Source organism: Schistocerca gregaria, chromosome X, assembly GCF_023897955.1.
Source record: "Schistocerca gregaria isolate iqSchGreg1 chromosome X, iqSchGreg1.2, whole genome shotgun sequence".
Taxonomy (NCBI): Eukaryota; Metazoa; Arthropoda; class Insecta; order Orthoptera; family Acrididae; genus Schistocerca; species Schistocerca gregaria.
Genome location: NC_064931.1, coordinates 153,890,257 through 153,904,846, shown reverse-complemented (window position 1 = coordinate 153,904,846; position 14,590 = coordinate 153,890,257). Strand labels below are relative to the sequence as shown.

The following is a 14,590-nucleotide window of genomic DNA, read 5'->3' as shown; positions in this document are numbered from 1 at the left end:
GTATATCTTATTATGAGGAAATTTTTGGTCCCAGACGTTGTAGATATTGCTTTCTGTCTCCTGCACTTAAATTCTTGACGGTCTGAAGACATGTCAAATCATTAGGAATAGAACTGATTGAACATCAAAGTAAAACAGTAAACAACTCAAATTCCTTGCAGTACAAATTGTAAAAAATTTGTATTAAAATTTCTTTAGCATCAGGCTCTGTAACTTAAATGCAAGGCTGTTGTATGTATGGTTAGGAAAGGCTATTCTGTGCTATGCAGGTCAATAGGTGGTGAATTTTAGCTTTCAATAATGAAGTGCAACATTCTGGATCGTTTTAGGCATGCACTATGTTCTTTATTTAGAAAATAATTTAACAATTTGTGGCTAAAGTGTGTAAATTATATAGTAGAAACTACAATTTATATTTTTCATTCTCAAATATGAACTGATTCTGCCATGCAACGCTGTCATAAACAATTATACTCTTATTACCTTAAACAACATCATATTACATTTTCGGATTTATTACGCAATATTTAGTATGTTCAACATGTGAGTAGTCGCTGTCAATCTGTTCTTTATTTTTTAGATCAGTTTAGAAATTTTACTACAAATACTTTCGTTATACACCACTGACCAAGCGAATTCATAAAAAGTAATAGTATTAACTTATAAGGGAATTCACGTTAAATTAACTCATTAGACACTTATTGGCCACATCTAGTTAAAAAAAACCAATAGTATTTTATTGTAATGCTTACAACTGAAATGTTCACTTACATACCAACAGGAAAGAAGCTAATCTAAGAGAAACCATGTTCTGCATTGTAATGTGGTTATATTAAAGAGAATAAGTCCAAAATGGTTCTGAGCAATATAGTACTTAGCATCTGAGGTCATCAGTCCCCTAGAACTTAGAACTGCTTCAAACCAACTAACCTAAGGACATCACACACACCCATGCCCGAGGCAGGTTTCGAACCTGCGACCGTAGCAGTCGTGCGGTTCCGGACTGAAGCGCTTAGAAACGCTCGGCCACCGCGGCCGGCAGCCAATAAGTAGCTCCAAACGAATTTACTGTTATGTAAACAAGTATGGTTAAATACAGTTGATACTAACTCATAAATCTGAAAGTAACATTTCATAAAGCATATTGTATTATCGTCCCAAAGGTGATGTTGCAATGCCCACTTTACAATCAGATGTATATGTACGCCACTGAGAAGAGTGATGAAAAGTTACATTTGATTACCATGAGCAAGTAGCTGCTTGTAAATTGCGAATCATATGGACACTTTCAAGGTAACGTCACAGGATTATCTAATAGAGGACCACTTCTTTTGCTATGAGGAGCTGCAATATAACATGTGGCATTTCACTGAAGAAGTGGTGGTTTGCAGTGTGTCTTGTAAATGATAGTGTCCTTAACGAAATTTATTAGTGGATGAGACAGAGTGCCGGCCGGGGTGGCCGAGCGGTTCTAGGCGCTACAGTCTGGAACCGCGCGACCGCTACGGTCGCAGGTTCGATTCCTGCCTCAGGCATGGATGTGTATGATGTCCTTTACTGTTTAAGTAGTTCTAAGTTCTAGAGGACTGATGACCTTAGAAGGTAGTGCTCAGAGCCATTTGAACCATTTCTTAAGACAGAGTACTGTCAGTTTTTGGGCGAATAGATATAGACAGAAGGCTAGAAAAATATGCTGATCAACGTTCGTTTTAAATTATTAAAGAACTCTCAGTCATGCTGATAGGACCTTTTATTACTTGGAACTTTGTGAGATGGACTTTTCAGAAAACGGCAGCTGGATGACCAAACACTACCTGTCAGATAGCATAGATGTCAGTTAACCCTAGATGGGGCAGCATCTGTTCCATGTTTGGGTAATAGATTGGATAGCACTGCGTTTTCCCCATCACAACTGCCTGTGTGGGGTACTTATACATCTGACTCATAGTGAATAACTAAATGGGTCACCAAACCAGCTATATCGTTGTCGAGAATAACAGTGGGGGCAGTGTAGCAGTTGTCCCAATGCAACACATGAGGCAGGGTAGCACTGAATCTACACCTCAATGGCATGCTACATGGGCAGTGATGCATCTGTCCAAAGGCAATGCAATTAAATTTCTTATGTTGAGCAAGCAGTACAGGAAACAAAAGAAAAATTTGGAGTAGGAATTAAAATCCATGGAGAAGAAATAAAAACTTTGATGTTCGCCAATGACACTGTAGTTCTGTCAGAGACAGCAGAGGACTTGGAAGAGCAGCTGAACGGAATTGACAGGGTCTTGAAAGGAGGATATAATGTGAACATCAACAAATGCAAAATGAGAATAAGGGAAAGTAGTCGAATTACATTAGGAAATGAGACACTTAAAGTAGTAAAGGAGTTTTGCTATTTGGGGAGCCAAAAAACTGATGGTTGTCGAAGTAGAGAGGATATAAAACGTAGACTGGCAATGGCAAGGAAAGCATTTCTGAAGAAGAGAAATTTGTTTACATCGAGTATAGATTTAAGTGTCAGGAAGTCGTTTCTGAAAGTATTTATGTGGAGTGTAACCATGTATGCAAGTGAAACGTGGACGATAAATAGTTTGGACAAGAAGAGAATAGAAGCTTTCGAAATGTGGTGCTACAGAAGAATGCTGAAGATTAGATGGGTATATCATGTAACTAATGAGGAGTTATTGAATAGAATTGGAGAGAAGAGAAATTTGTGGCAAAACTTGACTAGAAGAGGGGATCGGTTGGTAGGACATATTCTGAGGCATCAAGGGATCACCAATTTAGTGTTAGAAGGCAACGTGGAGGGTAAAAATCCTAGAGGGAGACCAAGAGATGAATACAATTAACAGATTCAGAAGGATGTACGTTGCAGTAGGTACTGGGAGACGAAGAATCTTGCACAGGATAGAGTAGCATGGAGAGCTGCATCAAACCAGTCTCTGGACTGAAGACCACAACAACAACATGTTGACACACTACATGTTGCGATGCTGCATCTGTCGATAACGAATGAATGGGTGGAGCAGTGTGGTGTCGTCTCATGGCGACACATTCGACAGGACAGTACGCCATTTCTCTCACAGGAATACACTAGATGGGGCAGCACGCTAGCTGTCCCACAGCGACACACTAGACATGACAGCGAGGCAGGTGTCCTATGATGACACATTAGATTTGACAACAAGTCAGCTGTTTCACTGTGACACATTAGACAGCACAGCTTAGCAACTGTCCCATTGTGACACACGAGACAGGGCAGCATTGCAGCTGTCCTGCAGCAACACACTACATTGGACAGTGTGGCAGTTGTCCCACCGCAGCACACTAGACAGGAGAGTGCGCCAGTTGATCCGTAGTTACACTGCAGATGCGACAGTGTGGCAGGTGTCCCTCAGTGACACACTAGACAGGAGAGTGTGGCAGTTGATCCGTAGTGACACTGCAGGTGCGACAGCATCGCAGCTGTCCCACAGTGACACACTAGACAGGAGAGTGTGGCAGTTGATCCGTAGTGACACTGCAGATGCGACAGCTTGGCAGCTGTCCCGTGGCTACGCACTAGAGGAGGTAGTGTGTGAGCTGTCCCGCGGTGACACTCTAGATGGGACAGTGTGGCAGCTGTCCCGTGGCTACGCACTAGAGGGGGTGGTGTGTGAGCTGTCCCGCGGTGACACTCTACATTGGACAGTGTGGCAGCTGTCCCACCGCGACACACTAGACAGGAGAGTGTGGCAGTTGATCCGTAGTGACACTGCAGATGCGACAGCTTGGCAGCTGTCCCGTGGCTATGCACTAGAGGGGGTAGTGTGTGAGCTGTCCCGCAGTGACACTCTACATTGGACAGTGTGGCAGCTGTCCCACCGCGACACACTAGACAGGAGAGTGCGGCAGTTGATCCGTAGTGACACTGCAGATGCGACAGCGTGGCAGCTGTCCCGTGGCTACACACTAGAGGGGCCAGCGTGTGAGTTGTCCCGCGGTGACACTCTAGATGGGACAGCGTGGCAACTGTCGTGCAGCGACACAGCGCTCGACGAGCAGCGTGCCTACGGCGACGACGGCGCTGGAGGCGAGCAGCAGCAGCACGGGCGTAACGCTGCGCAGTGACACGCTGGTCAGCGAGCTCTTCACGGTGCTCGTATCCTCCTTGGGCCATTCGTACATGCGCAGTCGCTGCAGCACGCCAGCGTCTCGAAGAAGGCCCAGGCTGCAAAACCACGACACTCCAAATAATTATGCACACAGCATGAAATGAAAGTTTTGAGGAGACTATTGGCTCATAATGCACGGCCTGTTCGGGCTCGAAAGAAAAAAAAGCAAAAGACGGAAAAAACCATAAAATATTTTCTGAAATTATTTGTATAAAACTAAGCAACAGTTTAGAGAAACATTTGACCTGCTTTTGAATGATTCTCGGAATAATATACAGAAAATGTGGCTTGTCAAATGTGTTTATGATATATTTTATTGCTTACTTTTAGACAAATCATGTCACAAAACATTGGACCAGTTTTTGTGATTTTATTTTTGTTTTAAGTTTCGTTGAGAGAAAATAAAATAGAATACATTTAAATATCGATCGGTATTCTATTATTATTAAGAGTATACAAATCAAGAGAGAGCAGAGAAGTTTCTGTTTATGCCGTAACTTGATATTTACTTTGTTTATTCTTTGTGAAAGAATTTGACACTTAAATTACGTAGCTAGCTGCAACTATTCGTGATATGTTTCAGTTTTCCCTCAAATCAGTAACTATGTTCTTATTAATTACGCTGATTAATTTCAAGCAATTACATATTTTTTTTGAAAAACTAGACCTCACGTTTGTCAATTTGACATCCCATTTGTCCATTTCCCACTCTTCGTATGGCTATGTAAATTCGGACAAAAATCCATTGTGTAAATTCTAGAAAGTCTTGTTTCTCGCTTCGCTCAAACATTTGAACAGAAAGGAAAAAGTTCGTGGAATAATTCAGTGCTAGATTGTGGAACTATTCGGCCAAATTGTTAAGGGTGTCATAACATAGGGCCGTGCATACTTTTGGAGAAGGGAGGGGGTTAAACGAAGTGGCAGCACAAAGACAGCCTTTCCAATGTGTCACTTATGAGCCTATCGATCTCAAAAAGTCCACATCTAAAGATTACTTACCAACAAGTCTCTCATGCTCTCACTCCATGAACGATTATGGTCGGTTTCTTGAAACTTTTCTGGTGAACATATGATTCCAGCATCTTTCAGGAGAGCGACTGGGACATAATTATTTCTTTTGGAGAAGGGAGGGGGTTATACGAAGTGGCAGCACAAAGCGACTGGGACATTATTGTTTCTTTTTCCGGTACTTCGGCTACAATCCTTGTTGTCAAGGAATGTCACTAACTGATTTTTGAGTGCGATGCTGTTGTTGCTTACTCCTTGAGAAGCGAATGTGCTTAAACAAAGGAGTCATAATTAACGTGTAGTAATCATCATTTACAAACAAAACCACTAAGTGAGAGATGGAAATCCAGAATGATTATAGGTCATACGGCTGCTGATTTCAACCGGCAGCCAATGCAGACTCAGAAAGAATACGCCACTGAGAGCGTATTATACACTATGTGATCAAAAGTATGCGGACACCCCCAAAATATACGTTTTTCATACAAGGTGCAGTGTGCTGCCACCTACTGCCAGGTACTCCATATCAGAGACCTCAGTAGTCATTGGACATCGTGAGAGAGCAGAATGGGGCACTCCGCTCAACTCATGGACTTCGAATGCGATCAGATGACTGGGTGTCACTTGTGTCATACGTCTATACGCGATATTTCCACACTCCTAAACATCCCTAGGTCCACTGTTTCCGATGTGATAATGAAGTGGAAACGTGAAGGGACACGAACAGCACAAAAGCGTACAGGCCGATCTCATCTGTTGGCTGACAGAGACCACCGATAGTTGAAGAGGGTTGTAATGTGTAATAGGCAGACATCTATCCGGACCATCACACAGGAATTCCAAACTGCATCAGGAGCCAATGCAAATGCTATGAAAGATAGGCGTGAGGTAAAAAAACTTGGATTTCATGGTCGAGCAGTTGTTCCTAAGCCACACATCACGCCAGTAAATGGCAAACGACACCTCATTTGATGTAGGGAGCGTAAACATTGGACGATTGAACGGTGGAGAAACGTTGTGTGGCGTGACAAATCACAGTACACAATGTGGCGATCCGATGGCAGGGTGTGGGTATGGCGAATGCCCGGTGAATGTCATCTGCCTGCGTTTGTAGTGACAACAGTAAAATTCGGAGGCGGTGGTGTAATGGTGTGGTCATTTTTTTCATGGAGGGGAATTGCATCCCTTGTTGTTTTGCATGGCACTATCACAGAACAGGCCTACACTGATCTTGCAACCCGACAGAGCGCCTATTCATAATGTAGCACCATCGAAAATAACGTACAAGCGGCTGAAATCCAGACTTCGCGATTGGTAATATGCGTGCAGAGCCCCTATGTGTATGTGTGTAGAGCTGTCAGAGGTGGATGACTGCGGTTTGGATGCGTAACTTGCTAACTCGTCGTCTATAATTTTTGATTTTATGTAGTGAAAATGCTTATTTATGGAATACAACTTTTATCAGCGGAGTTTGTCTCGGAGGCTCCAAGAGTTACACACTACATCAGTTCCGTGAACAAAAGCTTTATGGACACAAATTCTCTTTGAGGGTTGGTGGCAGCTACAGAAATAAATAGCAAACAGTCATCCTTGCACCGAACAAGAACGTCCTAACATGGGAGACAGCCGTTTCTATGATTGCATGTATTGGCTCAAACCAACTTCCGAATTGTAATGTTACGTACAGGATGAGCACGCTGTACCGTAAACCTGCCTATGTGTCATCTTCTACCTAAGTAGTCATTGAACTGTAAGGTAGCAGGGAGATGTTGCTGACAAACACTGTTCTAGTTACTGATGTCAGCTACCGAAACTGGAACTGATGTTTCACCTTTAAGGATATCATCAGCTGTCCTCATGAGATTGACTAGATCACGCTGCAAGTCCTTCTGCCAAGGAAAAAAACCCTGACAATTTATTGGATCCAATCCAGGTCATCCTTATCTCTCAACTACGGAAGCTGCCAGACTTATAATGAAGCCCTTGTCATATTAATAGTCTACGGAAGACTAAGGTATATAAATTCATATCAGATGCAGGTAGAATAATGGTAAATACCTGAAGCAAGTAATAATAATAACAAAAATTTACTTAGGCTATACTTTAAGTGATTTTTCCAGTTTTTCTACCGAGCAGAAGACATTTTATTTCTCTGTAACATGTTACATCTGTTTGCTGTATGGCACATACTTCATGTTAGGAACTGCCATATGTATTCTCAGACACTGGGGATGCCTCTATTCCTGGATTTAGTAAGCGTCCAGAATAGACTTTGGAAAATTAATATGAACTTCACATGCTTAGGAAACTTTAGCAGCCTTGTGTTGTAGTATCTGGTTATATAACTCTATAAGGCACCTCAGCAATTCTTCTTCATCTGTCCGTAGGCAGTGCCCATACAATACTCCATCATGTTTCAGGTGTGCATCCGGGGCAATAATGCTTCTCCTTCCGATATTTTAGTTGATAATCTTACAGCCCCCTTCAAGGTGAGCCACTGACAGAGTTTAAATCACTTGTACAATACCGCGGAGTAAACGCACGTGCGTCAGAGATAACACTGTCGGCAACTTGAGTGTCAGTCATAGAAGAAACTTTACGCATCTAAGATTAAACAAGGCAAGTGTACAGTCAGCAAATCCACAATGTTATCTCTGACACACGCGTGTTTGCTCTACAGTACTGATAATTCTCACAAAAATATACGAGAAAGGAGTTAAAATTGAAAGGGAAAGTGACAGGATTTGACTATTGCAGTGTAAACACTGTGAAGTGAAGCTCTCGTGCGAGGCTCCTACTTTGTATCAAACCTTTCATTGTTTAGTTTCTTCCACAAAAAATGTTCATTTAAGCAAGAATACATTGAAATATTTGAAATACTTTCTCGAAGCCGGTTCTGGTGTGCCTGATGTTACCGTATACTGGCAAAAAAAGAAATAGTGCATTTGGAAAGACGACGTCGATTTCGATCTAATGACGGCATAGGCCATGTGAGTAGAAGGGTGAAGGGGGCTCTGGCGCAATTTTGGTACCAATTTCATATCAAATTAATTATGAAACTTAATTAGCTGATCAAGTAATTACTCCACCACGCCCTGATGACGCCATGGGTTTTCCCGCCAGCACGTGGGTTCCCTGCAGGGAATTCCCTGCCGACGCCCCTACCCATCCCGTCCCCCAATATAATCTACAATGGCGGCTGGAAAATATTACGGGAAATTCAAATTTATTGCGTTCTGCTTCTTGGTTGCCTTGTCATGCTGGTGGAAGTAAGTAACGTCTGGATATAATGCATGGCAGATCCACACTCATACTAACTTGGATCTACTCTGGGTCATGGGAGCCATATGCAACACAGACACACAGAAAACAGAGCAAATGAAACAGTAATACACTATGTGATTAAAAGTATCTGGACACCCCCAAAACCATACGTTTTTCGTATTAGGTGCATTGTGCTGCCATCTACTACCAGGTACTCCATATCAGCGTCTTAAGTAATTATTAGACATCGTGAGAGAGCAGATTGTGGCGATCCGCAGAACTCACAGACTTCGAACATGGTCATGGGATTGGATGCCACTGGTGTTATATGTACGTACGAGAGATTTCCACACTCCTAAAAATCCCTAGTTCCAGTGTTTCCGATTTGATAGTGAAGTGGAAACGTGGAGGGACACGTATAGCAAAAAAGCGTAAAGGCCAATCTCATCTGTTGACTGACAGAGACCGCCGACATTTGAAGAGCGTCGTAATGTGTAATACGCAAACATATATCCAGACCATCACACAGGAATTCCATACTGCATCAGTATCCAATGCAAGTACTATGACAGTTAGGTGTGAGGTGAGAAAACTTGGATTTCATGGTCGAGCGGCTGCTCCTAAGCCACACATCACGCCAGTTAATGCCAAACGACACATCATTTGATGTAGGGAGCGTAAACATTGGGCGGTTGAACAGTGGAAAAACGTTGTGTGGAGTGACGAATCACTGTACACAATGTGACGATCTGATGGCACGCTGTGGGTATGGCGAATGCCCGGTGAACATCATATGCCAGCGTTTGTAGTGCCAACAGTAAAATTCGGAGGCGGTGGTGTTATGGTGTGGTCATGTTTTTCATGTAGGGCGCTTGCACTCCTTGTTGTTTTGCGTGGCACTATCACAGCACAGGCCTACATTGATATTTTAAGTGCCTACTTGCTTCCCACTGTTGAAGAGCAATTCGGGGATGGCAATTGCATCTTTCTTCACGATAGAGCGCCTGTTTATGATGTAGCACTGTGGAAAATAACCTACAAGTGGTTGAAATCGAGACTTCGCGTTTGGTAATATGCGTGCAGAGTCCCTATGTGTATGTGTGTAGAGCTGTCAGTGATGGATGGTTGCAGTTTGGATGCGTAACTTGCTAACTCGTCCTCTATAAATGACACTGCCAAGGGAAATGCACTCTGTAGGTAGAGAAGGGATACTCTTTTGAGCAAGATGTTACCAACAGTCGACACACTGTCAGACACAAATAACAAATTACTGAATTAATAAAAACAAATACCAAAAAGTTGTAGTTTGTCGATGGCCTGACACAGTTGTAGGTACATATCAGAGTTGGAAGGTATAAACTGAAATAACGAAGCATGTCTGATACGCAATAAGAGCATATACTTATGGAAAAAGAAAGTGAGTAACAACAGAAATCAACTCCGTACACATGTCAAATCCATGTTGCAGGTCCTTCCTTATACGATTGAGTAGTAGTCAAATGACGATGTAGAACTGTTTCCAGGCTTTAAGTTTCCATCAAGGGCAGCGCTATGAGTTTGCAGACAGGCTCTCTGATGGAGTACATGTAATTGCTTCCAGACTTAGAGTTCTTAACACACCCATCATCTGCATCACTCGTTGAGTCTCATATAGGTACAAAAAGACTTTTAATATGCATTTCATGATAGTCCTACCCAAAATGCATGCTTGTGGATCATTGGGTAGAGAGTAAGTCTCAGGATTTTTTAATAGGTTGGAGTATAAGATGCACAAATATTCTCGCTGAAAATCAAACAAAACACGGGTATGTCAGCAATATGGCCGTTCTCTGGCTAGTGTTTATTTCTTCATAAAAATAACTGTTTTTTCGCTTGCATTTTCAGTTGCTGACGATCATTTTATAGGACTGTTGTGAAAATATCATAATTTCTGAACTGTAATTGGGTGTGAACTTCGTAAACAGCAGGCGTCATTCACCTCCAGAAATCCAAGTAGTGTTTCTGTTACAAAGAATCGATGTTGTCATTGGAAACAGCAGTTGACCGGCGTTGCCTGGTGAAACGATGTTGTGATGCCTTATCTAAGGAGGAGAAATCCGTACCATCACGTTTCCGACTTTGATAAAGGTCGGATTGTAGCCTATCTCGATTACGGTTTATCGTATCGCGACGTTGCTGCCCGCGTTGGTCGAGATCCAATGACTGTTAGCAGAATATGGAATCGATGGGTTCAGGAGGGTAATACGGAACGCCGTGCTGGATCCCAGTGGCCTCGTAATCGCTAGCAGTCGAGATGACAGGCATCTTACCTGCATGGCTGCAACGGATCGTGCAGCCACGTCTCGATCCCTGAGTCAACAGATCGGGACGTTTGCAAGACAGCAACCATCTGCACGAACAGTTCGACGACGTTTGCAGCATTATTGACTATCAGCTCAGAGACCATGGCTGCGGTTACCCTTGACGCTGCAACACAGACAGGAGCGCCTGCGATGGTGTACTCAACGACGAACGTGGGTGCACGAATGGCGAAACGTCATTTTTGCGGAAGAATCCAGGCTCTATTTACAGCGTCATGATGGTCATATCCGTGTTTGGCGACATTGCGGTGAACGAACATTGGAAGCGTGTATTCGTCATCGCCATACTGGCGTATCACCCGGTGTGATTGTATGGGGTGCAATTGGTTACACTCCCGGTCTCCTCTTGTTCGCATTGACCGCACTTTGTACAGTAGACGTTACATTTCAGATGTGTTACGACCCGTGGCTCTACCCTATATTCGATCCCTGCGAAACTCTACATTTCAGCAGGATAATGCACGACCGCATGTTGCAGGTCCTGAACGGGACTTTCAGGATACAGAAAATGTTCGACTGCTGTCATGGCCAGCACATTCTCCAGATCTCTCACCAATTGAAAACGTGTGGTCAATGGTGGCCGAGCAACTGGCTCGTCACTATGCGCCAGTCACTAATCTTGATGAACTGTGGTATCGTGTTGAAGCAGCATGGGCAGCTGTACCTGTACACTCCATCCAAGCTCTGTTTGACTCAATGCCCAGGCGTATCAAGGCCGTTATTACGGCCAGAGGTGGTTGTTCTGGGTATTGATTTCTCAGGATGTATGCTCCCAAATTGCGTGAAAATGTAACCACATGTCAGTTGTAGTATAATATATTTGTCTAATGAATACCCGTTTATCATCTGCATTTCTTCTTGGTGCAGCAATTTTAATGGCCAGTAGTGTAGCAGTAATCAACACGGAAGTCCTAGATAGCAATGACTAGTGCTATCAGCGGAACAGATTATGCAGATGCCTGCAATGTCGATCGGAAAAAGCTATAGCAACGCGCTGCGGTGGTGGACATTCTGTTAGAGGGAAAGGACATCGTAGAATCGCAGGAACTGCACCCAGTCATTAAAGTATACAAAGGCAACACAGAACTGAAAGGGATTTTGGACAGCGGAAGAGTCTTCCGGCTATCGCCGGCACTGTCTTTGAAAACTGTGCTTCCGAATACAATTGCCCGGCCTATCGTTGGAGAGAACCAAAGTGAAAGTGGCTACTGTAAGCAAAATAACAGAAGCTATGTGGCGGACGAGGTTAGACTTCAGGTGTCAGGGACACCCATTAACAGTGGATTTACTGGTGGCACCAAACTTGGCAACTGACGTAGTCATCGGAGTAGATTCCTTAAAAGAACAACAGGCCGTGCTCGATCTCGAGAGAGCAGTCATGACATTAAAAAATGGGCAAGGAGATCCGGCTGCACTTCGAACAGGAGCGCTCGGCAAAAACGAGAGAGGACTTTTATGATTACCGTAGCCAAAAAGCACAGGAAGACGAGATTATACAGGAGATTGTGAGTCAAATTGAAAAAAAGAATCGAGCACGTGAACCAGGTCCGCTACCACCATAAGGAAAAGCTGCGTGACATATTACACTCCAACATGGGGGTATATGCACCGAAAGTGGGAGTCGTTAGGGATTTAAAACATGCATTTAAGGTTAAAGAACACCAAAAGTTCTTTGTCGCGCCATATCCGATGCCGGTTGTGTATAAGAAGAAAGCAGCTCTCGAAATACAACGGATGCTCAATGACGGAGTAATTGAACAGGCTGTGTCAACATATAACAGCCCCCTCCGTGTAGTCCAGACGGAAGATGGGTCAATACAACTGTACTCGATTCGCGACAAATCAGTACTACCATCGTGCCAGAGGCAGATCGATCAGAGAAACTCGAAGAGCTATTGCAAAAATTTCGTGGGGTGAAAATATTCTCCTGCATTGATCTCTGCTCAAATTTTTCAAAAAAAAAATGGTTCAAATGGATCTGAGCACTATGGGACGTAACATCTGAGGTCATCAGTCCCCTAGAACTTAGAACTACTTAAATCTAACTAACCTAAGGACGTCACACACATCCATGCCCGAGGCAGGATTCGAATCTGCGACCATAGCGGTCGCGCGGTTCCAGACTGTAGCGCCCAGAACCGGCCCACTGGCAGGCCAGGACAATTTAGTTGCATCTTCTTAAAGTCTTATGACATTGATTTATTGGAGGGAAATGTATTTTATAAAATTTCAGTGGTCGTCAGTAGATAAGGTCTCCCTGGCCTTGGTTTAGCTGTGATTGTTTCTCCGCATTTCCACTTCACAATCTGTCGACCTGGGAAGCTTTAGATGGGTTGAAAGTTCCTGACGGATTTGTGACTCAAGTGACATCTAAAGCCTAGTCCACGATCGAGTTCACCTGCCTCCTATTACATCCCCAGGTCCGCTTTTTGTGACATCCAATGGTCAGTTCCGCATTACATGGAATGTCTAGATACTTTTGATCGAATTGTGTATTTGTCTGGCTCCATAGTAATCCTCTATACAATCTCTTCCTGAGGCAAATCAGACTGGACTGTAGAACCCAGTCATTCACATCACTCTGCGTTTTATCTATATATGTCTCCGACTACACTTTGGATTTCCGGTAAATGCAATTTTACTCGTATTATGCTAATTAAATCGTGGAGATTTATCTTTGAAAGAGACATTCATCCTTCAACAGCCACCTTGTACATCCGTAGGACTGCAGGGATATTGGGAAAGAATGTACAACGCCCATGAAACGGTCTTGGTGTCCAGGTCTGAGGATTTGTAAAGTATGTATGGTTCAACATCTTTTCGGTCTCAGGATGCAGACGGAACGCATCGAGAAATTTGTACCGTTTCTGAACATATATGGGGTGCTCAGTCTCTCTTAAGTGGAAGACTATTCGAGAGACAATATTTTTGTCATGACTAATTGATTTCAAGTTGTTGAGGCCTAGTAGTCAACCGCGTTTCCATATAGATTCTCCAACAGTGTAGAACTGCGTCACAAAAACAAATTAACATGTATTAAGCAATATATCACAGCCGTTATTCGTCACTGTAAGTAGAACACTACACAGACTAAATAACATTAGTATAAAATAACCCACATCGCTTATTCGATACACGCTTTTGCATTAAGACATGGTAGGCGGAAGAATGTGTGAATGCAAACATAAACATAAGGTGTGGGCACAACCGGCCCCATCACGTTATTGATCTGGTTAATGGTGCCAGATTCAGAGGCGTTGATACGCGTCAGCACGTGAGTCGCTAGCGAACACGTTATTTGCAAGCAGCAGTAGCAACCAAGTTTCGCTGAAATTACTACATGTTAATATGAAGGGAAATAGTATAATTTACTCTTCAGAATGAAAGCTAAAATTCAGAAGGAAAAATAAATACATGCAAAAGCGCAAAATATTGACTGTGCCTTTAACTATCGTTCCTTGTTATAGTAATAGGAAATGCAACACAAATTTACTCCTTGCGTCATTGAATTTTGTGACGCGTTATTCCTTGCAAAAGACACAAACTTAAAAAAAATAGCATTATCTACTTTGTAACAAACAAATATTAAAAGTAACAATATCTTTAAAAAATAAATACAGCACTTCTGATGAATCATTTTAATGCTATAAGGTGTACCTTGGCCTATTCTGAATCTGTGGGCTGACCTTCAAAACGTTATTGGGAAATCAGCTGAATGGACGAAAGTCAGGAACGTATTTTGAGTTACATGCAACACAAACGGCAACAAAATTTTCTGCGAAACGTTAAGTCCGAAAACAAATAATC

The 14,590-nt window shown here is 42.9% G+C and overlaps 1 protein-coding gene across 1 annotated transcript in view; it reads right to left on the bottom strand.

The window, feature by feature from the left end:
* Positions 1-2,348: 2,348 nt before the first annotated feature.
* LOC126299414 (glutamate receptor U1-like) overlaps positions 2,349-14,590 on the bottom strand; it is a 298,401-nt gene continuing 286,159 nt past the window's right edge. The window contains exon 10 of the mRNA XM_049991308.1: positions 2,349-4,207. Within this exon, the coding sequence (XP_049847265.1) occupies positions 3,988-4,207 (220 nt within the window). The 3' untranslated portion in view covers positions 2,349-3,987. The remainder of the gene's footprint in view (positions 4,208-14,590) is intronic.